The following is a 23,855-nucleotide window of genomic DNA, read 5'->3' as shown; positions in this document are numbered from 1 at the left end:
GTGGACGTTTTGAATAGAATAGAATTGCTCGGTTGAAAGAATTTAATATATAACTACTTCAACAAAATATATTCAATTTCACGTTACAATTTCTGAGTTATGGCTTCCTAATTGTTACAGTGGAATATCCACCGGTATGAAAATGGCTTCTGGGAAGGGTGAGCAGGCCCCTTTGCCTCCTTATGTAATTCATAATAGCTTGATGATTCTCTACCAAGCTAAATCCCAGGATAAACAGTTTGTTTGTTGTTTTTGGCCATGCTTGAGACGGTATCACAGGTGTGTGCATGTGCTCGTTTGAATATGTTACTTCCCAAACTGGGTACTACCCTAATAGATAGTAGCCAAGTAGTCAAAACACTTCGATACCTTGTGGCATACTATTTAGTAAGGTAGTATGTGGCTTGAAACGTAGCATGACTTCAGCGCTCCTTTTGGGTGAGCTCTGATTGGCTGCTTGGCGCAGTGGGCGTGGTTTAAGCTCTCCTTATTTCACCTCAGCCCAAGCTGAAAAGCTGTAAATAGATAAGAGCACGCGCGGTTCAGTGGCGAGCTGGCAGCAGATGTGACCGTAATTGAATGACAGCGATAAGATTCTTCACAAGCCAGAATTGGTCACATTCTCCCTAATGATTTAATCAAGGCAATCCTTAGGACGCAATGACGGCAGGAGCTGGTGGACGCAGTGCGCTTTAAAAAAAAAAGGGAGAAAGAGAAAAAAAAGGTAGGGAAACATTTTTTTTTTTTGAACGGGCTTTAATTTGGCTCAGGTCGTAGTGAAGGCATGTTCAGTTCCCATCCTCTTTCCTGGGTTCAGAAAAGCGAACCTGTTTATGTACTCAGTGAATGGTTGTATTGATGTTGCAGAATGCTTGCAGCGGCACCCAGAAGCTGTGTCCTTCTGTTTGGTAGTGTTGACATGAACATTTGCGTGAAGACCTGCTTTTAAAGGAAGATATCCACTGACAGGACAGAATAATAAGTGTCTATAGCATATCGAGCATCACATCCATTGTGTCAGTTTTTCTGTTCTTTGTTTGCTTTTGCAGAGATGATTCACAGGAGCACGTATTCAAGCTTACACACACACAGAGACGGGTCATAGAGAGAGTCTACCAGATCAGGCACCTTTACTGATCAATGCCAGTGCAAATCCTGACAAGCTGATCAAATGCACTGATTGAAATTATAAATAAAGCCAATGGCATTACTTCCAAACCCAAGAGGTGAACACAATACTGAAGTAACGGTACTACTTCTCCTTCTATCCCTGATGCTGCACACTGGAGTGTTGAGATGATCTCAGCTTGAAATATCCACATCCTGTTCTCTCTGTTCCTCAGGGGAAGAGTGTTTTGTGAGCAAGCCGTGTTTGACTTCACACCTTGTCATTATTGCAGCCTGACATTAGCCAAGCAGTTGGCTGAGAGGGAGGTGTTGTGCTTGTAGTGTGCACTCATTAGCTTGAGTTTGCACAGCAAGCGCTTACATAGAGCTGCCCATGCTATTTGCACAGAGCCAATACAAAAATAAGCTTAGTGAGTCCAGGCAGAAAGACAAAGGACATGCTGACTGAAGACACTGTTGCCTTTAGTGTGTGTGTGTGTGTGTGTGCACATGCACGCAGGTGCAGGTTGAACAAAAACGGCAAGTAGACCAGCACTAACAGGGCCTCTAAGGTCTGCTCTGAACCTAGTTACAGATGGCGGTTGCTGTCCATGGTCGCACTTTCATGCTGGGAATCCAATTGTTGTAAGGATTTGGAAGAAGTAGTTGATCATCTATACTACTAGACTGCGAATTTTCTGCACTTACATACTCAGAGTGGTCTGAGCAATATCTGCAGTTTTATGTTTAACCCAAGTACACAGAATTTACAATAATTTCAGATATCAGTTACTGCAAAATCAATGACTAATAAACCCAGTATTATTCCTCATGCAAGACTACTTCTCAGGGTTACAAAAGATTTCAGAAAGCACAATGGATCTTGCAAGCATACTTTTTCTTCCAGGAGATTGTAATATGAACTGAGATTTATAGTCTTGGGGTGGCATGGTGGTGTAGTGGTTAGCACTGTCGCCTCACAGCAAGAAGGTCCTGGGTTCGAGCCCAGCGGCTGGCGAGGGCCTTTCTGTGTGGAGTTTGCATGCTGTCTGGATGCTCTGGTTTCCCCCAAAGGCATGCAGGTTAGGCTAATTGGTGGCTCTAAATTGACTGTGAATGGTTGTCTATGTTTTAGCCCTACGATGACCTGGCGACTTGTCCAGGGTGTACCCTGCCTTTCGCCTATAGTCAGCTGGGATAGGCTCCAGCTTGCCTGCAACCCTGTAGGACAGGATAAGTGGCTACAGATGATGGATGGATTTACAGTCTTGTTGTTGAAAGAGTGACATGATCAGTGAGATAGAGACAATAACCTTGGTTTGAGTCAGCAAGCCTCACTGAAGATTTCTTTTTGTTACTGGTTTCGCTGTTCAATCATGAAAAGGGAATTTTCTTACCCTCTTGCGCGCACACACACACACAGATATGCATACCTTAATGTGTACTGAATATGCTGAAGATCACTGAATAATCATAATACACTTAAACAGGGAGGCTTGACAAAGCTCAAAAGCATATTTGCTGCAGGAGAATCAGAAGCAACATAAAACATTATGATTTTTGCCTGCTGTACAATGTGCTGATTGTAGCTGCATCATCATCATCGACGTTTGACTGTATCAGAGAATGTCAAGAGAACAACTAAAACCCTAAAATAGACTTCTGTTTTGGTTCAGCTGAGTTACTGAATTTAGAAACACAAATACTGGACAGGATGTGCCTTGTACAGTCACAGTCGATCATGATGTTTGAAATATATTTTAACTGATTTTATGGTGTGGATTTAATGCAAACTCTACAAGGCTAATAAAGACAATACAGGCTTCATCATTTTGTCCACTTATGAACTATGTACACTATATACAGCCTTAAGCTGGGGTGGCTGTACAGCCTCGTGAACTGCCATTGCAACATCGATTAAGCCATTAGAAATGATTGTTACCTACAGAAGACTGAGCAGAGGATTTAGCATTGATTTGTTGGCTGAGAGATTCTTGCAGCGATGTTGACTATGTAGTGGCTGTGGTGAAAAGCATACAGCAGCAAGTCAGTGGTCTGTGATGATGAGTGGGGGGTGGGGGGATTGAGTTGTGCTTAGCCGATTCTGCAATTGGAGCTGCATGAAGCAAGCCGTTGTAAATGATTGCACAATGCTTTGTGAGACCTTTGTTGTGTAGTGCTGTAGCAGGCAAACACGGGCCTGGGAGGCACTGTAGTGGTCAACTTTCTGTATCCACAGTGTGCTGGATGTCTTGCCACCTTGCAGGGTTGTGATGTATGAGTATTGATGTATTGAGTGATTAACTCAAATGTAGATTAGTTTAGTTGCATTGAGGAGGAATTAGGCATGGGGGGGGGGGGGGGGGGGAGTTGACATGTAGCCTAATAATCTGTTAATTGTTTAACAAATCACTTAATTTGAAAAAATGTATAAACAGATCAAGGCCAATCTGAATGACTTTTGTGTCTGATCAAACAAGGTGGATCATCTATTTAAAAAAAAATTAAATAGATTAATGTTCACCTTGTACATTTTTTTTAATCTGATTTACTTTCACAGTGAGAGCCTTTGTATCTATTCCACACATCTCATTTCAAGGCTGTTTTGATGAGATAGACATTAGTACACTACTGAAGTATTAAGCTGCTTTTTGACAGTGTCCATTGTTAAGCGTACTGTACAAATACTTTATATAAAAAGTGTGTGTGTGTGTGTGTGTGTGTTATAGTAAATAAGAGAACATTAGTTCCACATTCTGAAGGTTGTAATAGTGAGACATAAGACTGACTAGAATTGCAATGTTACATTATTTTACATTACAGTATGAGTACAGTAGTAAATGTCATTTATGTATTATAGCATTGAATGATTAATAATGTTACATTTTTTTAAAATTTGAATGAAAATTGAAATGAATTGAATTGTAAGGGCAAGCGTGATTTAAATAACTGATCTGGGGTGGGTTTCCCAAAAGCATCGTAGCACAAAGAGCATTATTAAATGGTAGAGCGAACATGACAATGATGAACACTCTCCTAGTTAAGATGCTCTTAGTGTTAAGAGGCTTTTGGGAAACCCACCACTGATTCCTTCAAACTGTGTTAGTGCTCCAATGCTCTGTGTGTGTGTGTGTGTGTGTGTGTGTGTGTGTGTGTGTGTGTGTGTGTGTGTGTGTATATACATGTGTAGGTTGAACAGAAACAGTGTTTAGGCCAGCAATAACAGGACCACCAAGGTCTGCTTTGAATCTAATTACGGGCAGAGGTTGCTGTCCATGGTTGCATATTTCTTGCTGGGAAGCCAACCAGTAATTGTTGTAAGGCTTTGGTGGTGGTTGTAGTGGTAGTTGTAGCAGTAGTATATCAACTGTATTTCTAGGCTCCAAATGTTCTTCGCTTACACACTCAGGATTACCTGTGCAACAGCTGAGATGATATGCATTCTTTACAATCAGAATATTTGTATCCATTCTACACATTGGCATTTGGCTCTGATTTTGAAAATATTTTGTTCAGATGGGCATCAGAACACTAATAATGGTTTGAACCTAACTGACTGAGATGATCTTTTAAAACGGTCTGTTTTAATTAATTTGAAAGATTCATTTTCATCTGGGGGAATATAAAATTCACCACATACAATTGCAGTCTATGTACATACCGTATATACAATTTTATTTATTTTTTTCCCTGTATTTTGACTATTTTCTACATTGCTGAACAATACTGAAGACATCAACACTGTGAAATAATATATGGAGCATCTGTGGAATTATGTGGTTGTCAAAAATGTGGGTTTTTTTTTCTTTTTTTAGTTTCATATTTTAGATTCTTCAAAGTAGCCACCATTTACCTTCTGTCATTTCATTTGTGGGTTTAAGTATGGAGCCACCAAGTGGGCTGGTATACACAAATTGGAAGCCATGCCAATAGGCCAAAGCTTTACATTCTGGTAGAAAATGTAAGCAAATTCGAAACGGTTCTTAGTGTCAGATTGAGTGGTGTGTTACATTTTGTGAGGTTAAATAGGTCATTTTAAACTTAAATTCAGATCAACAAACAGCCAGTCTCTTGCATGCAACATGCTCTCTCACACATGCAGAGTATCAAACAGAGTATCAAATCTCCCCAGATGGCGTCTATGGACAGGATATGATATGCATCCTGTCTCATTCACCACATTCATCTCTATTAACGAGCACTGGCAGCCTGTCAAGAGTGTGAAGTCTATTTAGTCATTGAGAAATCATACCAGTCAGTATGCTGAAGGATAAAATAGCTTGAGAAATCATTCCTCAGCTGATGATGGGGTAATATTATGCTAGAAGGTTTGTTTAAATGTGAGATCTATACAAACAAACAGACAAGTGACCTATTAACGGATAATAAAACAGGGCTCTGTTATGCTGTGGGGGTGTATCGCTGGTGTGGTTTGGGTCAACTTGTACCCTTTGAGGGAAGCTTGTGAAAAGCAGTACAAAGTGATTCAGACTGATCACCTTTTATTCTATGAAGAAACGTTTCAGTCCTGATGGGAGTGCTCTCATCCAGGATGACAGATTCCCTATTCAAGGAATAAAAGGGCTTACTGAATGGTTTGAGTGTGAAAATGATAAATCAAATGCTATGCTGTTCCCTCATAGTCACGCACACCTTACTAAGACATTTTGTGAGCATCTCCTTTGATTTGTCACTTGCCTTTATTTTTTCTCATAGTATGAACAATGCAATAGTACAACATAAGGGAAAAATTTACATAATGGGGGGAGAGAGAGAGGATATTACATGGTGGCACGAAGATGGGAAGTTTATCTTTGAGTAGTGACTGGATATTTCACGAGTGAGCGGAGCGAACAAGTGAATATTTATCAACATGAGAAGATAAACTTCATATCTTTGTGCCACAGTGTAATTTTCTTTATATTATATAGACACATCCACAAAAAAAAATACACAAGTTAACCAAAATAATTTAAATTTTGAACCGGATAACCATTTTAACAACACGTGTCAAGCCAACAGGAAAATATTAGGAGTGACATCATTGGAGTGAAATATTGGGAAATATGTCGCTCAGATCTGCAGTGTATTTCATATGAAAAATACAAGTTTTTCAACACGAAGATAAACTTCATCAAACTAATCTTCAAGCCAATGTGTAATTTTCTTTTTATTATATAGACACATTCACAAACAAAGTACCCAAATTTATCAAAACAATTCACGAAAAATCTCAGTTCTCAATGTCCCGGATATAGTTCATATGAAAAATACAAATTATGTATTTCCCAGTAAAATGCTTGTGTATATATACACACACACACACACACACACACTTAGAACCCAAAAGGTTTTTTTTGTTTGTTTGTTTGTAAGTTTGCTCCTCTGGGAGAATTCTTAAATGTTCTGTGTTTCCCTGTAAGACAAAGTCCTAAGAAGAACCATTTTAGGCTGCTCCAAACCAAGGGCGTAACCATGGTATAAATATTGGGGGGTCCAAATTTGAGCCCTTCCCAAAATATTTTTAAGTGCATTTCGTGCAGTTTTTATATGGGCCTATTGATAAAGATGTGCTTATCTAGAACATTGTTTTGATGAATACAATTACCAATGAACATGTTAACATTTATATCTTGTTTTTTTTTTTTTTATTGTGTATCAGGCAAAATGCAAAACAGAATGTGCAACTGCAAAACATGTAACGCAATACAACATACAAAAAACATGTAAAACATTGCATGAAAATCTGTCACACCAGAGCTAGTCACACACACACAAACAAACACACACACACACACACACACACACACACACACACACACACACACACACTTTTCAAACAAATGCAGAAATGCCAAATTGCTACAAAAAAATGGCTACCAAAGCAATAGAAAGGAGCATTACCCTGGTTAATAGGTCAAAACAACATAGAACTTTGTAGAAAATATATTGACTTTATCTAAATAAATGGCCCAAAAATATGGAGGCGTTCAAGAATAGAGGGCTACCGCATGATGTCACCGTACCGCGAGATTTTGTTAGGGCGCCATATTGGAAGACCTCAAGTATATACATACAAAACAAACTACGAGCGAGAGTGAAGTGACACGATGGCTGATAAGTCTGGTTATGTGAGTACATTACCAGCTGCAGAAAGGGCACGGTATGTGGAGAAACTGGCTGTGATTGATGGGTTTGACCCATATGATAAGGCTCGGGGCAAGGGAGAATGGAAACATAAGGAGGACCTGACACCAATTCTGCCATCTGTTTGCTACCCAGACATTGTAAACTATTTGTTGTTTACACCCAGTGCCTACACTGCTGATGACTTGAAGGCCTACAAAGGGCTACAGGCTTACAATTATGTTGTTAGTGGCTTGGTTCATGATATTACAGCTGTTGTTAAGAATAACCTACATATAGTTATGGCCAAGGTAATCTTGTTGATATCTTTTAATAATATATCTTTTCAGTTGAAAAATTAATACTTTTTGCTACTATTAAGGTATCCATAATTTAGGTTAATTTATCCAAATTATACGTATGTATTTATGATCTATGCCTACACAACAACTATGCTTTATTTATATAATAGGAGGGAGAGCAAGCCCCAAACCATCCTAAAATTATTATTATTATTATTATTATTATTAAATTGTAGAAGTCTGGGAGGCTTGCTCCTCATACAGTTATCAACTTGGGGCCAGTTTAGCATGTTTTAAATCTGAATTTCTTGCGTTTGCTTACCTCAAAGTGTCCGCAGATCATGCACAGACTTATCCATTATATCCACAGTTTTTTGCCAAGTCTCACACAGGTTTCTTTCAAGTCTACTTTTGGGCCAATAAATCATAAATAAAACAGCTCAGATTTGTTTGTTTAAGTCGTTTGCCACTCCACTTTATTCTCGTGGGTTCACATACCGCTGCCGTTATTTCCCCCTAATCACGAGTTTGTTGGTCTTCCAATATGGCGCAGGGTCTGTTTACTTCCGGTTTCGGGTGACGTCAGTGAAATCCCTCTATAATGACTGACCAAAATAATAATTTTATTTAATTTATTTACATTTAATTAAAGGACAGTATGCTCTTATTACTAGCCTACTGATGACATGCAGCCTATGATGAGGTTAAAAATAAAGTTGTTTTAAGGACTCGTAATACAATGCTCTTTACCAGTTCATCTTCAGAGCAGGTCTCTGTCTGTTCCCTTCCTCCATCATGCCTGTGACTCTCTGTGACAGACTCATCATGTCTGTGACTCGTCTGGAAAAAAAGGCGAATGTCAGCCCGTTGGTCCTTCCAAGGGTGTAAAAACGGTGTTGATATTGGTGGGGACATAATTTGGCCAAGCGCCCCAGTGCGCCATGGTTGTCGCATGAAATGTGGCCTACACTGTACAAATGATTGGTTGTCCATTCCTTTGTGTTATTTTGATTTTTAGCACCAGGTACACTCAGTCTTAGACTTAGGCTAACATCTGCATGTATACGGGCAATACATTATCACACAGAGAAAGTGGACATTGAAGTTGCTGTGAATTTCGCTGTAGTGGATGACCTACCCAAAATACAACAACACAATCAATCAAAATTATGTGCTGCTGCTTCATTTTCACACAACTTTTACTATTTTCACACATTTGAAACATCATGTGCTTCCTTTTGAGTTACTGCAATTTCAGAATCTGGAAGTAATGTAGGTATGGGTGGTAGAAGTGTGAAGAGTTTTGGTAGTTGTAGTGCATTTTGCAAAAATGTTTATTCATTAAGTTGAAAGGGTTAAGTGACAATTGTTTCACATTTTTACATTTTATTGCAGAGGTTACATACATACACATGCATATATACATATGTATATACATGCAAACAATGAGCAAGAAAAAAGTAAATATAAGTAAACATTTAGCATTACCTACAAGCATTTATTAGTGTGTGTGTGTGTGTGTGTGTGTGAGAGAGAGAGACAGACAGACAGACATAGAGAGAGAGAGATTGCAAACAGAAACTCCTTGCTGTTACAGGATCATATGACAGAAATGTCATATGTCTTCCTTACGTTTTCTTTTATTGCCCGACATCACTGCCTGTGTGCTGTTTTGCTGTAGCAGCGAGCTGGATGCTGATTTTACTGCTTGCTACTGCTTACAGCCAATGACAACAAAAAACCATAGCAACGTCAAGGCAACGGGAGGTGGGCCAATCAAAAACCATAGCAACGTCAAGGCAACGGGAGGCGGGCCAATCAAAGCTTCATAAAGCTTTTTTACCTGCTGTCCCCACCAATAGTCAGCCGTCTTTGAGAGGTCTGTTCACAACTGAAAATCAGCTGGAAGCGATACCGCGTTTGGTGTTTTTATTCAGCGTTTCCCGCATCGCGGCTTCTCCATTCAAAAATGGTATGGACATTTTAAACTCAGCTGAATATTGGTATGGACGCGTCCATACGCATTTTTACGCCCATGGGTCCTTCCTTTTCTTTGCGGCTACCGCCATTTGAATGTGTCCACCAGCAGCCTACCTGACAGTCCGACTGAGTGGATTTTCAAACCAACGAACCACATGGGCTGACCCAAGTGCACAGTCATAGGGGGTGGTCGCAAAGGTTTTTTTGTTTGTTTGTTTCTCTGTGCTTCCTAAATTGAAAGTAAATCGGACATAACAAGGATTCATTATATAGCCATGGTTCAGGATGGCATATTATTTGTCTCATATTGATTTAATACGCCAAATATTGGGGGGGACAGATTGGTACTTTCCCAATATTGGGGGGGACATGTCCCCCCCCAGTGCCTACGGTCGTTACGCCCATGCTCCAAACCCTTAATAAACTCTTTGAGGAACCATTTCTTTTTAAGACTGTATGTCTACCTTAGTATGTAGATTCATTTAATTGAATCAGCTGTGTCCAGCCATATTCACCAGCATGCACAATGGCAACCACCATGTTTGTGTCCATCTGTTACTAGTTACAGAAAAAGTCCATGCCCATTCCTTGTGATGAGCCTGACTGTGCCTTTTGTGGAAGCCAAATGTTCGTGTTATCCATCCATCCATCCATCCATCCATTATCCATAACCGCTTATCCTGTGCAGGGTCACAGGCAAGCTGGAGCCTATCCCAACTGACTGTGGGCGAGAGGCAGGGTTCACCCTGGACAAGTCACCATCACAGGGCTGACACATAGAGACAACCATTCACACCTACGGTCAATTTAGAGCCACCAATTAGCCTAACCTACATGTCTTTGGGCTGTTGAGGAAACCGGCGCAAACTCACACAGACAAGGGGAGAACATGCAAACTCCACACAGAAAGGCCCCCATCAGCCATTGGGCTTGAACCCAGAACCTTCTTGCTATGAGGCAACAGTGCTAACCACTACATCAACGTGCCGCCCTGTTAGTGTTATATCTCATCTCATCTCATTATCTCTAGCCGCTTTATCCTGTTCTACAGGGTCGCAGGCAAGCTGGAGCCTATCCCAGCTGACTACGGGCGAAAGGCGGGGTATACCCTGGACAAGTCGCCAGGTCATCACAGGGCTGACACATAGACACAGACAACCATTCACACCTACGGTCAATTTAGAGTCACCAGTTAACCTAACCTGCATGTCTTTGGACTGTGGGGGAAACCGGAGCACCTGGAGGAAACCCACGCAGACACGGGGAGAACATGCAAACTCCGCACAGAAAGGCCCTCGCCGGCCATGGGGCTCGAACCCGGACCTTCTTGCTGTGAGGCGACAGCGCTAACCACTACACCACCGTGCCGCCTGTTAGTGTTATATAATGTGCAAAAAAATTTGACTGGCAAGTTTTTTGCATTGCAGAAGAAAATGGCAAGCAAGGTGCAACAATGTAATTTTAACGATTCATGAGAGGGTTCGTCTGTCTTTCCTCTGTCCTCGGCGTCTGTTCTGGTGGTGTGAAGCAGGGCTTGTAATCTTGATGGCTTGAAAAGGGATCCAGGGAACAGAAGCTAGATTATTTACTGCAGGACACAGATGGTTACATAAGAAAGTGTTTGACTTGGATACTAAACTTCTCTGAACTGCATCTTTTCTAATGTTCAGGATAAAATATTTCTTTGTGTGCAGGGTCAGGCTGCTGAAGGTGAAAATATCCCTCTAACCTTATATCAGCTTCTGTCTGAATCTCATCTTTTTGTTTTCTGTTTTATTTTCCAGAACTTTCAGTGAACATATTAACTGAGGTAATTGCCTCCTGTCACTGGAAGAATGAGCACCTCCCCCATCAGATCTCGTGCCGCCATCGATATCTTGGAGGAGCTGCAGCTTATTGCGGCCCAGAACCTGGAGAAACTGGACATTAATAAGTATTATGAGGTTATTAGGGAGCTGGGCAAGGGTACCTATGGCAAGGTGGATCTGGTTGTCCACAAGATCAGAGGTAAGCACTTATGGTTTTATTTTCTTGTGAAATAGCCCTATATTTCAGTAAACATATAACATTAGGGCCAATGGGCTACCATGATTTATAGATCATAGTCAACCCAGTGACTTTACACAGTCACTTTCATGTGGTGCTGTGATGGTCCCAGGCCATGCATTAGCTTCATGTGGCCCTGACTACCAGCATTCATGTTTAATCAGAATCGGTTTGCTTTTTACACCACCTACCCAACTAGCTTTCGTCTTGTCCATAGACCTCCAGGCTTTGGCCAAGTTGTGTTCCTCACAGTCACCTTTGCATTCCTCTGATGTCATGAAGATTCTGCCACCAGTAGCAGATGGGAATTTGTTTTCTCTTTGCAGCTGGTCTGAGCAACATGGTTATCAGCTCAACCAGTATCTTTGTTGGTCTCACTTGGACATCTGACCTTTTGGGGAAAATACCAGAGAGATAGCACAAGAACCCACTGCTGGCATCAAGTCGAAACCAAACTTGGAGGTGTCCAAAAAGTTGCCCCTAGTTCATGCCATAACGAAGAAGTTCCTTTATCACCAAGTCTCCAAGTGGTCAATAGCAGGGAATAAGAACTACCTGGTTCATATAGGACTGTGTATCCTCAAGTGAGCATAGTCTCCCCTTCCTTGATCCACAAGTGAGAACATGCCAGGTTATTTATGACACTTGGAGGTAAACAGAGAATCAGGCACTGCAGTGGAAACTGCATCATCTATCAGTTTCTTCTCTGGAAGAGGTGAGCTGATGGGCAAAGTTGAAGCAGTAAGGCTTGTAGGCAAGTCACTCCATTGGTAAAATTATTCATCCTCCATGCCCAACCTTAATTTTAAATGTGATTTGACTTTTTTTGTCATAGATTGTGGGACTGCAGCAGCAGGGTTTGAGGCTGAATGCATTCAGTTCATTTGGAGATTGACCGCACAAAGACAGGAAGGATATTCATTATGGCCGTGAACAATTTTAAGAGCTTCTCGGCATGCAAAGTGTATGCATTGCAGTGTGGATACATTTAATACAAAACTATAGCCCTAAAAATAATGATTTTTGTGGTAGAATCACCTCAAACACACTTGAGATTCATGAAAAATTGCTGAAACACTTACTTCGTTTAGAAGATACTCTGTAATGGTGCATAGCACCAGCAAGGAAAACGCCTACAGAGATTTCTGCATAAAGTTTCAGCATAAATGTCAAAGCTGTGAACAGAGCAGAACGCTGAGGGTCACAGTGCAGTTGCTCCGAATGCGCTTGGAGATTGGTGAGCATTTAGCATGAAGCTGGAATATTCCAGCTCTCTGAGGGGAAAAAAGTTGTCTCCAAAATTATTTACGAACATTACTAATTAACACAAGAATGATAAGAGACTCCACTGACAGGGGCTTATATAACATGCCACTCTGTAGGCATAAATTTCAGTCCACCCTTTGTGCAACATCATAGGCTAACCCATCCTCTGGTGGTCAGTGGGCATGAAATAAAAGACTGTGTTGTACAACCCCGATTCCAAAAAAGTTGGGACAAAGTACAAATTGTAAATAAAAACGGAATGCAATGATGTGGAAGTTTCAAAATTCCATATTTTATTCAGAATAGAACATAGATGACATATCAAATGTTTAAACTGAGAAAATATATCATTTAAAGAGAAAAATTAGGTGATTTTTTTTTAATTTCATGACGACAACAACACATCTCAAAAAAGTTGGGACAAGGCCATGTTTACCACTGTGAGACATCCCCTTTTCTCTTTACAACAGTCTGTAAACATCTGGGGACTGAGGAGACAAGTTGCTCAAGTTTAGGGATAGGAATGTTAACCCATTCTTGTCTAATGTAGGATTCTAGTTGCTCAACTGTCTTAGGTCTTTTTTGTCGTATCTTCCGTTTTATGATGCGCCAAATGTTTTCTATGGGTGAAAGATCTGGACTGCAGGCTGGCCAGTTTAGTACCCGGACCCTTCTTCTACGCAGCCATGATGCTGTAATTGATGCAGTATGTGGTTTGGCATTGTCATGTTGGAAAATGCAAGGTCTTCCCTGAAAGAGACGTAGTCTGGATGGGAGCATATGTTGCTCTAGAACCTGGATATACCTTTCAGCATTGATGGTGTCTTTCCAGATGTGCAAGCTGCCCATGCCACACACACTAATGCAACCCCATACCATCAGAGATGCAGGCTTCTGAACTGAGCGCTGATAACTTGGGTCATCCTTCTCCTCTTTAGTCCGAATGACATGGCGTCTCTGATTTCCATAAAGAACTTCAAATTTTGATTCGTCTGACCACAGAACAGTTTTCCACTTTGCCACAGTCCATTTTAAATGAGCCTTGGCCCAGAGAAGACGTCTGCGCTTCTGGATCATGTTTAGATACGGCTTCTTCTTTGAACTATAGAGTTTTAGCTGGCAACGGCGGATGGCATGGTGAATTGTGTTCACAGATAATGTTCTCTGGAAATATTCCTGAGCCCATTTTGTGATTTCCAATACAGAAGCATGCCTGTATGTGATGCAGTGCCATATAAGGGCCCAAAGATCACAGGCACCCAGTATGGTTTTCCGGCCTTGACCCTTACGCACAGAGATTCTTCCAGATTCTCTGAATCTTTTGATGATATTATGCACTGTAGATGATATGTTCAAACTCTTTGCAATTTTACACTGTCGAACTCCTTTCTGATATTGCTCCACTATTTGTCAGCGCAGAATTAGGGGGATTGGTGATCCTCTTCCCATCTTTACTTCTGAGAGCCCCTGCCACTCCAAGATGCTCTTTTTATACCCAGTCATGTTAATGACCTATTGCCAATTGACCTAATGAGTTGCAGTTTGGTCCTCCAGCTATTCCTTTTTTGTACCTTTAACTTTTCCAGCCCTGTCCCAACTTTGAGATGTGTTGCTGTCATGAAATTTCAAATGAGCCAATATTTGGCATGAAATTTCAAAATGTCTCACTTTCGACATTTGATATGTTGTCTGTGTTCTATTGTGAATACAATATCAGTTTTTGAAATTTGTAAATTATTGCATTCCATTTTTATTTACAATTTGTACTTTGTCCCAACTTTTTTGGAATCAGGGTTGTAGTATTAATGTTTCTTCATATACAACAAACACGAGAAGTCTGGGTCAAATGGCATGTTTGTCTTTGCTGGCTAGGAAACATCTTGGGCTCTCTAGCCTAAAGCCCCTCTGTTAATCACTGGGTTCTGATGATTTTTAATAAACCACAGATAAACACACCATCTGTTGGCACCATAAACCCCAGCAGTCTCAGTCTTTGGTTCATGTTGTGCATAAAGCACTCTACAAAAGGGGCTTTACAGTGAAGAACTGTGCAGATGGTCTGAGAAGTCCATACTCCCACTTCTCAAATCAACAGGCAATTACTATAACATCAAATAGTTACATTTCTAGATTTTATTACTGGCTCTGGATTTCTGCAATAAGGAATGTTTCTGAGAAATTGCAGTGGATCACTGCACTGAGTCTACCAAATGCCAACTGAACTCTAGGGTTTAGTTTTATCTGAAATATAGTCTATGAAGGGTGGCACAGCGGTGTAGTGGTTAGCGCTGTTGCCTCACAGCAAGAAAGTCCGGGTTTGAGCCCCGTGGCCGGTGAGGGCCTTTCTGTGCGGAGTTTGCATGTTGTCCGCGTGGGTTTCCTCTGGGTGCTCCGGTTTCCCCAAAGACATGCAGGTTAGGTTAACTGGTGACTCTAAATTGACCGTAGGTGTGAATGGTTGTCTGTGTCTATTGCCGCTTTTCCACTACAAACGCGGCTGAGTCGGGCTGAGCCGTGCTGTGCTGAGTCGGGCTGAGCGGGGCTGTTGGAGTTGCATTTCGACTACAACCGCGCTGAACCGTGCTGGCTGGAAGTGGGTGGGCACATTGGGTGGAGTTAGCGAAAGTGGGTGGACGTCACGTGATGTCGTTAAGCAGCGCAAACAGTGACATCAGTGAGCTTTTAAGCGGTAGTCTCACAACCCGAATAGTAAACAATAAACATGGAGGACATGGAGTCGTTAGTGTTGCTGGTCTTGGTGCTGTGGCTTGTTGTCACCGACAACGCCAACAGATACTGGCAAGAGCGTGTAGATGAGGCGAGGCACATAAGGCTTCAGAAATTCTCGTAATTCTTCTTCTTCCGGGTTTGTGGTGTTTACAGATCCCAGCGCGCTCGCGGGGCGTGTGTGGGCATGTGAGGACACTCCTCCTCACCAATCAGTGCACAGGGGAGCGTCTGCTCACGCCCCCAGCCTCACTCGGCTCGGCTTGGTTCGCTTCAGCCCCACTCCAAAACGGTGCGAGTTTTAGGGGCTAAGCAGGGCTGAAGCGAGCTGAGTCGTGCTGGTTTTTGGTAGTCGAAACGCGAGCCGTGTCGGGCTGAAGTGAGCTGAAAAAGGGTAGTGGAAAAGGGCCATAAGTGTCAGCCCTGTGATGACCTGGCAACTTGTCCAGGGTGTACCCCACCTTTTGCCTGTAGTCAGCTGGGATAGGCTCCAGCTTGCCTGTGACCCTGTAGAATAGGATAAAGTGGCTAGAGATAATGAGATCTCATCGTATTTCATAGTCTATGAAATATTTCAGACACCCTCTGAACCCCTCTGGGAAAAAAATGCCTTTATTTATCATATGAAGCAATGCAGTAAATTCTAATGCTCCAGTGTGTTTGGAAGTAAAATGAGACAAAGATTATGAGGGTTTTTTTAAGTTCATCATCACAACATAAGCATATGCAAGAATATAGTTCCTATCCTGAGAAATAGCTGCCATTTATACAAATATGGCCAGATATTCTGCTGACTGTAAATAAATAACAAGGACCATCATCAGTAATAAAGTGAGAGGCGATGACTAGTCATTCTAAAATATTAAAACCTCTGAAATATTAAAGAGATCAGAAAGAGAGATGTCAGCATCTAACTTTAAAATGAAATAATATTCCTATACTGGAATCTCACAGGCGATGTAGTATAATGCCATGTTAAAAATGAGTCTGACAGACCCAATATGCACCTTGCCTTTTAGTGTATAAATTTCCTTTTAGTATTGACAGCGTTCCTCCTCTCTGCATTTCAGACACATGGACACATCTGCTACGACAGATGTCGGGTACTTTGACTGTGAATATGTTGGTTATTCTGAGCCTTTGTTTGTCTTTCTTTGGTTCTTGAGTTTAATAGATTGGCTGATCTCTGTAACAAAGCTAGAGGTTGTGGCGGGGCATTCAAGCTTTCCATAACAATGGCTTATATTGATTAGTGTCTTCTAACAAATTTCAGTCAGATGCTCCTTTCACAGTGGAGTCGAGAGATTTAATTAAATTAAAAGAAAATGTCACTGGTGATTTGTAACTGCCTGTGCAAGATTGTCCTAAGGAACAAGTGTGAGAAGGACATGCTAATCCAGACAAAACCTTAAATTCATCTCCATCAACAACATTGCTGTAATTCCCCAAAGAGCTGTGATCCAGCCAGACTCTCAGTATCTTTACATAATGAATGAAGTCGAAGGGTTTACTGGAAAAAATAAGAGAAATCAATTTTTCAACATCCATAAATCATTTATTTCTCTTAGTGTTGTATAATAGTGATAAATACACCATGAAGAACATTGTCCTGAAATTATAGTGCATCACCAGGAGTAAGGAAAAAAATGATACTATAAAAGACTGTGCGTGTCGGTGGTGTAGTGTTTAGCACTGTTGCCTCACAGCAAGAAGGTTCTGGCTTCGAGCCCAGTGGCTGACTGGGGCCTTTCTCTGTGGCGTTTGCACGTTCTCCCCGTGTCTGCGTGGGTTTCCTCCGGGTGCTCCAGTTTCCCCCGCAGTCCAAAGACATGCAGGTTAGGCTAATTGGTGGCTCTAAATTGACTGTAGGTGTGAATGGTTGTTTGTCTCTGTGTTAGCATTACGATTATCTGGTGACTTGTCCAGGGTGTACCCCGCCTCTCACCCATAGTCAGCTGGGATATGCTCCAGCTTGCAACCCTGTAGGATAAGCAGCTACAGATCATGGATGGATGGATGGAAAGATTAATAATTTTCTTTCTGTACTATTTAATGTGAATGGGAAAATGATCACATCTGTTTACAGCTTTAAAAAAAATTACTTTATAAGCTATGGCGAATATTATTCTACATGTAATATTGGGACATTGGTGCAAGATGTCTTAAAATTTTCTTTGTATTGGTAGAACCTCCTTATGGTTTATCCTGAACCTTGCAAAGTTACCCTTCTAGCTCATAGATCTGCCAACCCCATTTTTTTGGCAATTGAGTTAATCCAGGCGGCACGATGGTGTAGTGGTTAGCGCTGTCGCCTCACAGCAAGAAGGTCCGGGTTCGAGCCCCGTGGCCAGCGAGGGCCTTTCTGTGCGGAGTTTGCATGTTCTCCCCGTGTCCGCGTGGGTTTTCTCCGGGTGCTCCGGTTTCCCCCACAGTCCAAAGACATGCAGGTTAGGTTAACTGGTGACTCTAAATTGACTGTGAGTGTGAATGGTTGTCTATGTGTCAGCCCTGTGATGACCTGGCGACTTGTCCAGGGTGTACCCCACCTTTCGCCCGTAGTCAGCTGGGATAGGCTCCAGCTTGCCTGCGACCCTGTAGAACAGGATAATGAGATGAGATGAGTTAATCCCATCTCATCTCATTATCTCTAGCCGCTTTATCCTGTTCTACAGGGTCGCAGGCAAGCTGGAGCCTATCCCAGCTGACTACGGGCGAAAGGCGGGGTACACCCTGGACAAGTCTCCAGGTCATCACAGGGCCGACACATAGACACAGACAACCATTCACACCTACGGTCAATTTAGAGTCACCAGTTAACCTAACCTGCATGTCTTTGGACTGTGGGGGAAACCGGAGCACCCGGAGGAAACCCACACGGACACGGGGAGAACATGCAAACTCCACACAGAAAGGCCCTTGCCGGCCACGGGGCTCAAACCCAGGACCTTCTTGCTGTGAGGCGACAGCGCTAACCACTACACCACCGTACCGCCCATGAGTTAATCTATTTCTTTAAAAAATAATGACCTCTCAAGAAACAGTCCTTGTGTTTTGTGTTTTAATATTCAGATTAAAAGATTTCCATAGTTTTTCTGTGAGGCTCAGTGATGATGCAGCATTGCTGAATGCTAATCCTTTCCATTTCCACAGGCACTAAGATGGCTCTGAAATTCTTGCGGAAGAAAACCACCAAGCTGAAGAGCTTTCTGAGGGAGTATAGCATCTCGCTCTACCTTTCTCCATGCCCGTACATCATCAACATGTACGGCATTGCCTTTGAGACAGACGAGTATTACATCTTTGCTCAAGAGTATGCATTAGCTGGGGACCTCTTTGACATCATTCCCCCCCAGGTGAGCAAAACTAAGGCTTGAATAGTAATCAATCTTGTATATTCTCAGAAATTGTATGGAGAAGGTAAAAAAAAAAAATGGCAAAGAATGGGTTAGTAACATAAAGGTGAACACTTCCCCTGAATTTGTGTTTGAATACCAAATGTCCTATGCAAAGAGGGAACTGTATACTGTATGTCTTTGTATCTGTGGAGTGATAGCAAGGGACTGCTCTCTTCTACTACTAAGTAATGGAACTACAGTTAAGATACAACTAATTTCACAATGATAAAATTATTTTGAAATTGATTTTTTTTAAAGATAAAATGATGGCAAGCATTATTATATGGAGATACTGAAATTAATATTGCAGAATTCACACTGAAAAATCCAGGGATGTTATTGGCTTTTTATTGACATTTATTAAATGTAATATTGAGGCTTTGTTTAATTCACGCTTGTAACATGAAGAAAATTTCCCCAGTTGTCCTCAATAATGTCAGCAATGCTTCTGTTAATTACTCAGTAATTGCATTAGGTCTTAACTCTGGTTTGCATTCACACTTAACCACTTTGTTTAATTGCTGCAGGAAAGTGCACTAGTGAAAGACATTTTTCCCTCAAGGATTGTGATTTTAGTTTTTTAATCTGTCCAGGTGTTTACGGTATTTTGAATAGATCTGTTTAGGTGAATCTTTTATGCTTATCAGCTAATGGAAAGCTAATGTGTTTTTCTTTTTAATGAATAGTTTGATATCCCTTATGTGCAGTCCACTATGGTGATGCAGCCTGACTGTTATAGTTCTATACCATGACTGTAAATTCATTCATTATCTCTAGCCGCTTTATCCTTCTACAGGGTCGCAGGCAAGCTGGAGCCTATCCCAGCTGACTACGGGCGAAAGGCGGGGTACACCCTGGACAAGTCGCCAGGTCATCACAGGGCTGACACATAGACACAGACAACCATTCACACTCACATTCACACCTACGGTCAATTTAGAGTCATCAGTTAACCTAACCTGCATGTCTTTGGACTGTGGGGAAAACCGGAGCACCCGGAGGAAACCCACACGGACACGGGGAGAACATGCAAACTCCACACAGAAAGGCCCTCGCCGGCCCCGGGGCTCGAACCCAGGACCTTCTTGCTGTGAGGCAACAGCGCTAACCACTACACCACCGTGCCGACGACTGTAAATTTTACTTTGAATTTAATTAGTGATAAAACTCCATTTCTACATCTGTAATGAGGTATTTCATAGATGACCACAAGTGCTGGTGACTGGCAGTTTTCTCTGCCTACACAGATGGTCTGCACTGGCTACTCGATCCCAGGAAAAAATAAAAACTTGCCTTTCAAAACTTGCCTTTCAATGTTCAAGCATTTTTTTTTTTTTTTTAAATATCGTCTCCACTGCCCATAATTTGCTGCAAATCCAATGATTCCACCACGAAATAGTCTTTGATTTGGGTCTAGTATGGCCAGAAGCGACACCATAATTAGTTGATCGATTCTCACGCTCTAATTGGCTGAGCCGGACCATGTGACCACGCCATAACGTATGTAGTTATGTTACAGAGACAGGCAGCATACTACTACAGAGGGTAACTGAGAAAGCCAAGCGCGCACACATCTGGAGGGAAATTTCGTACATATTTTGCAAGTATTTTATAGGGAAATGGATAGAAATTTATTAGCTCAGAATGCACCAGAAGGCATGTAAATTTCAAAAGTTTTTTGGTGGGGGCATGCCCCCAGACCTTCTTGCATTAGTGTGCCTTTGGTGCGCCATGGTTGCTGCAAATTCCAGAGACACCGACTACTTTTTTAGTTGGCTACTTCAGATTTTCTGGAGAATCCTGGTATTTATAACCAACCCTCTTGAGGTATTTCTAGCTGGCCTTTTAAAAAATAAATGTCATCTTGGGTTTTGGATTGGATTTAACAATAATTTCACATTCTGTGCAATGTTAATGTCATGATAAAAGAAGTATCCAGCATGTCAGGTTTTCTGGTCTGGGTTTTTTGTGCTAAAGTTTTCATTGAGCCTCTGTTTTCCATCATCCTGCATAGGTGGGGCTGCCAGAGTGTGTGGCGAAACGCTGTGTACACCAGGTGACCTTGGCACTGGACTACCTTCACTCCAAGAAGCTGGTACATCGTGACATCAAGCCCGAGAATGTACTCATCTTCGACCGGGAATGCCGTAAGGTCAAGCTGTCAGACTTTGGGATGACGCGTCGAGCTGGTTCACCAGTAAAGCGTGTGAGCGGTACCATCCCTTACACCGCACCTGAGCTGTGTGAGCCAGGCCGCCACGATGGTTTCTGTGTGGACTACAGCACAGATGTGTGGGCCTTTGGAGTGCTTCTATTTTGTATGCTCACAGGCAACTTTCCATGGGAGAAGGCGCTACCATGCGACGCCTTTTTTGAGGAGTTTGCACGCTGGCAGCAGCAGCCAAAGAGGCGGGTTGGTGCAGTGCCATCACAGTGGCGCCGCTTTACCAACGAGGCGCTGTGCATGTTCCGGCACCTCCTGGCCATCGAGAAGGAGCAACGCTGCTCTGTTAATGAAGTGCTCAACTACTTCTGCCACTGCTGGATGCTTGACACAGAAAATGGCAACACAGCTACCTCACCCAGTGGTACTGCGCTCAATGGGCACCTGGTTGAGCTCAGCTCTTCTTCCTCAGAGGAAGATGATCTGGTGGAGCGTCTAAAGCAGCAGAGCCTGTCACCTGTGTGCACTGTGGCCAACCCAGGCATTGTCATTGAACCGGTGGCACCGCCCTACTCCACAGTGTCTACCATCAACTCACCTTCCTCTAATAACACCTACGAGCGTGTCTCCCGTGACAGCAACGGTAATGGAGGTCGTATCCTTGTGACCACGTCCATCGAGATCTGTGTGTAGTGAGGCTCAAGAAGGTACCAGACTGTATACATACTCAAAATACTGGGAACCAGTTGACAACCGTGAGGACTGAAATCCTTAAACAAGGAGGAAATGCTCCGTCTCTCATGCTGAGTGTAGAACACGGTGAAAGCGTTCTACGGAGGCAGACTTGTCAATTGTTCCTTATGATGAGTGTCTCTGAGGGAATACTACAAGTCGAAAACAGTGAAGTTTTACTGAGTTGTGTATCTCAGCATTTCAGCCATGTTAGTCCACATGTAATCAGTCCACCATTAGCAACAGTGCACATATGGGGAAATAAAACAAAAACAAACAGGTGTGAAATTACCTGTACCATCATATAGCAATATGTTATGTTTCACAAAAATAAAAATCACAGTAACAACGGTCAGAGTTGTAATGTCTGAGACTAACTGCAAAAATGGATAATGTGATAATGTTCATAATGTGATTTTTGGAAGTGGTACTTACTTGTGCTTGAATGTCCATTTGGTTAATGGGTAATTTCAATTTAAAAAAAAAAAAAGTAGGGGTTATTTGCATTTATTTATTTTGGTCTTGTACTTCTGATATTTTGCTATTTATTTTATACTGTAGCAGTATAGAGCTGACAATGCCCAGTTGCCATCATGATGTGTTGCATTGTTTAAAAAAAAAAAGTTCCACTAAACCAAAATGTTATCAGAACTTCCCTAAGGTGTTCTCGTAATTTGAGTACATGCATGCCATTTTCTGTGTCGTTTTAGTATGGTGCATTTTTGAGAGCTTCAATTGGCCTTCTCACAGTGAGCGAGGCCTGGATTGCTCGGATGATGTTACCAATGTGATCACAGTGCATATGGATGCCTGTCACTATTCTGAACACAGAGAAGGTTTGATTTGTTCTATTAAAAAAAAAATAGGGCTGTGTTAGAACACAGAGCATGCCAGTGATTCAGATGTGGTGATACAGAATCATTTGTCCATGGCTTGAGAAAGAGGACACTACTGTAAGTGTCAAGTGCAAGTGCAGATGGACAATGTTAAATGAATTCTTCTGACTTGAAGGTGTTTTAAGAATTTCTCAGGTATATATGGCTATACTCATTTTCACAATAGCCGAGTTTAAGTCTAGTTATTTAAAGGAAAGGAAGGACGTTTGTGAGTTCTTGCCACTGGCATATGTAACAGAGAACCTGCTAGCAGACAGGATGTGCTGCATTAACGGACAAACTCTGAATTTTATTCAATAATATGGAACTTGATTTGATTGAGACTGTTATTGATTGCCACATGTTATTCATTTGTGTCCAGAGCTAGTTATGAAAAATAATTGGATGTCACATTTGATGGTTTGTTTCAGCTCTCACTTTAATTTCAAATGAAGGTTTTTAAAACAATAAATAAATGATCTAAACCAAAAACATCTTCATATGGGGTTCTCATTAAGATCTAACCCCACACATCTGCTTTGTCAACGTTTTGACACAGATTTTTATAGCATAGTTTTTATTATTTTGTTCACATACATGGGTGGGATATAATTTTTTTTTAAATGCTAATTTTGATAAAGGCATGGTAGCAGAAGTGTTTTAAAGAAATTGTTCGGAAATTGGAGAAAGGAATAACTGATGATATGGCATTTTTGAAAGGGTGTTTCTGAAATTGCATGGATATAAAACCTATGTAAACAGGTCTTTTTATCTGTGCAGCCTTTTTAGATTTGTGAAATTAAATGTGTCGTGATATTTTACGGTAGCACAAATGTGCACAAATTGATATTAATGGAATTAAAAATTAAAAGAAAATGGGAAAACAAATGTAGGGCTTCATTTATTCTCTCTGTGCTGTAGGCCTACATGCATTTTAATGAGGTGGTTCAGAGCATTAGTGCAGTCTGTCCGACAACGTTTTCTTGGATATGTATCTTGGATATGTAACTTTTTTTTTTTTAATTCCGTAAATGCCTGTCAACAACTGAGGACAGAAAAGCATTTAAAAAAAAAAAAAATTGACTAGACCTTGTCATTCACAAACACACTTTTTTTCAAAATTGACTTGTGTGTT

The 23,855-nt window shown here is 41.5% G+C and overlaps 1 protein-coding gene across 1 annotated transcript; it reads left to right on the top strand.

Moving 5' to 3' along the window:
- Window positions 1-552: 552 nt before the first annotated feature.
- unm_sa1261 (un-named sa1261) lies at window positions 553-23,637 on the top strand. Its single transcript, XM_060902605.1, has 4 exons — window positions 553-724; window positions 11,300-11,522; window positions 18,705-18,907; window positions 20,964-23,637. The coding sequence occupies exons 2-4, from the start codon at window positions 11,351-11,353 to the stop codon at window positions 21,804-21,806; spliced, it is 1,218 nt and encodes a 405-aa protein (XP_060758588.1). The 5' UTR covers window positions 553-724; window positions 11,300-11,350; the 3' UTR covers window positions 21,807-23,637.
- The last annotated feature ends 218 nt before the right edge of the window (window positions 23,638-23,855 follow it).

The sequence above is a fragment of the Neoarius graeffei genome, chromosome 20, assembly GCF_027579695.1.
Source record: "Neoarius graeffei isolate fNeoGra1 chromosome 20, fNeoGra1.pri, whole genome shotgun sequence".
In the NCBI taxonomy this organism is placed as follows: domain Eukaryota; kingdom Metazoa; phylum Chordata; class Actinopteri; order Siluriformes; family Ariidae; genus Neoarius; species Neoarius graeffei.
Note: the sequence above shows the minus strand (reverse complement) of the source record. Positions and strands in the feature narration are given on the sequence as shown.

Bases quoted from the DNA above. Each gene is read 5' to 3' on its own strand.
- unm_sa1261 (XM_060902605.1), top strand. From the start codon at position 11,351: ATGAGCACCTCCCCCATCAGATCTCGTGCCGCCATCGATATCTTGGAG. The intron at 11,523-18,704 runs GTAAGCACTTAT...CCATTTCCACAG, and splicing joins GGTTGTCCACAAGATCAGAG to GCACTAAGATGGCTCTGAAA. The intron at 18,908-20,963 runs GTGAGCAAAACT...CATCCTGCATAG, and splicing joins TTGACATCATTCCCCCCCAG to GTGGGGCTGCCAGAGTGTGT.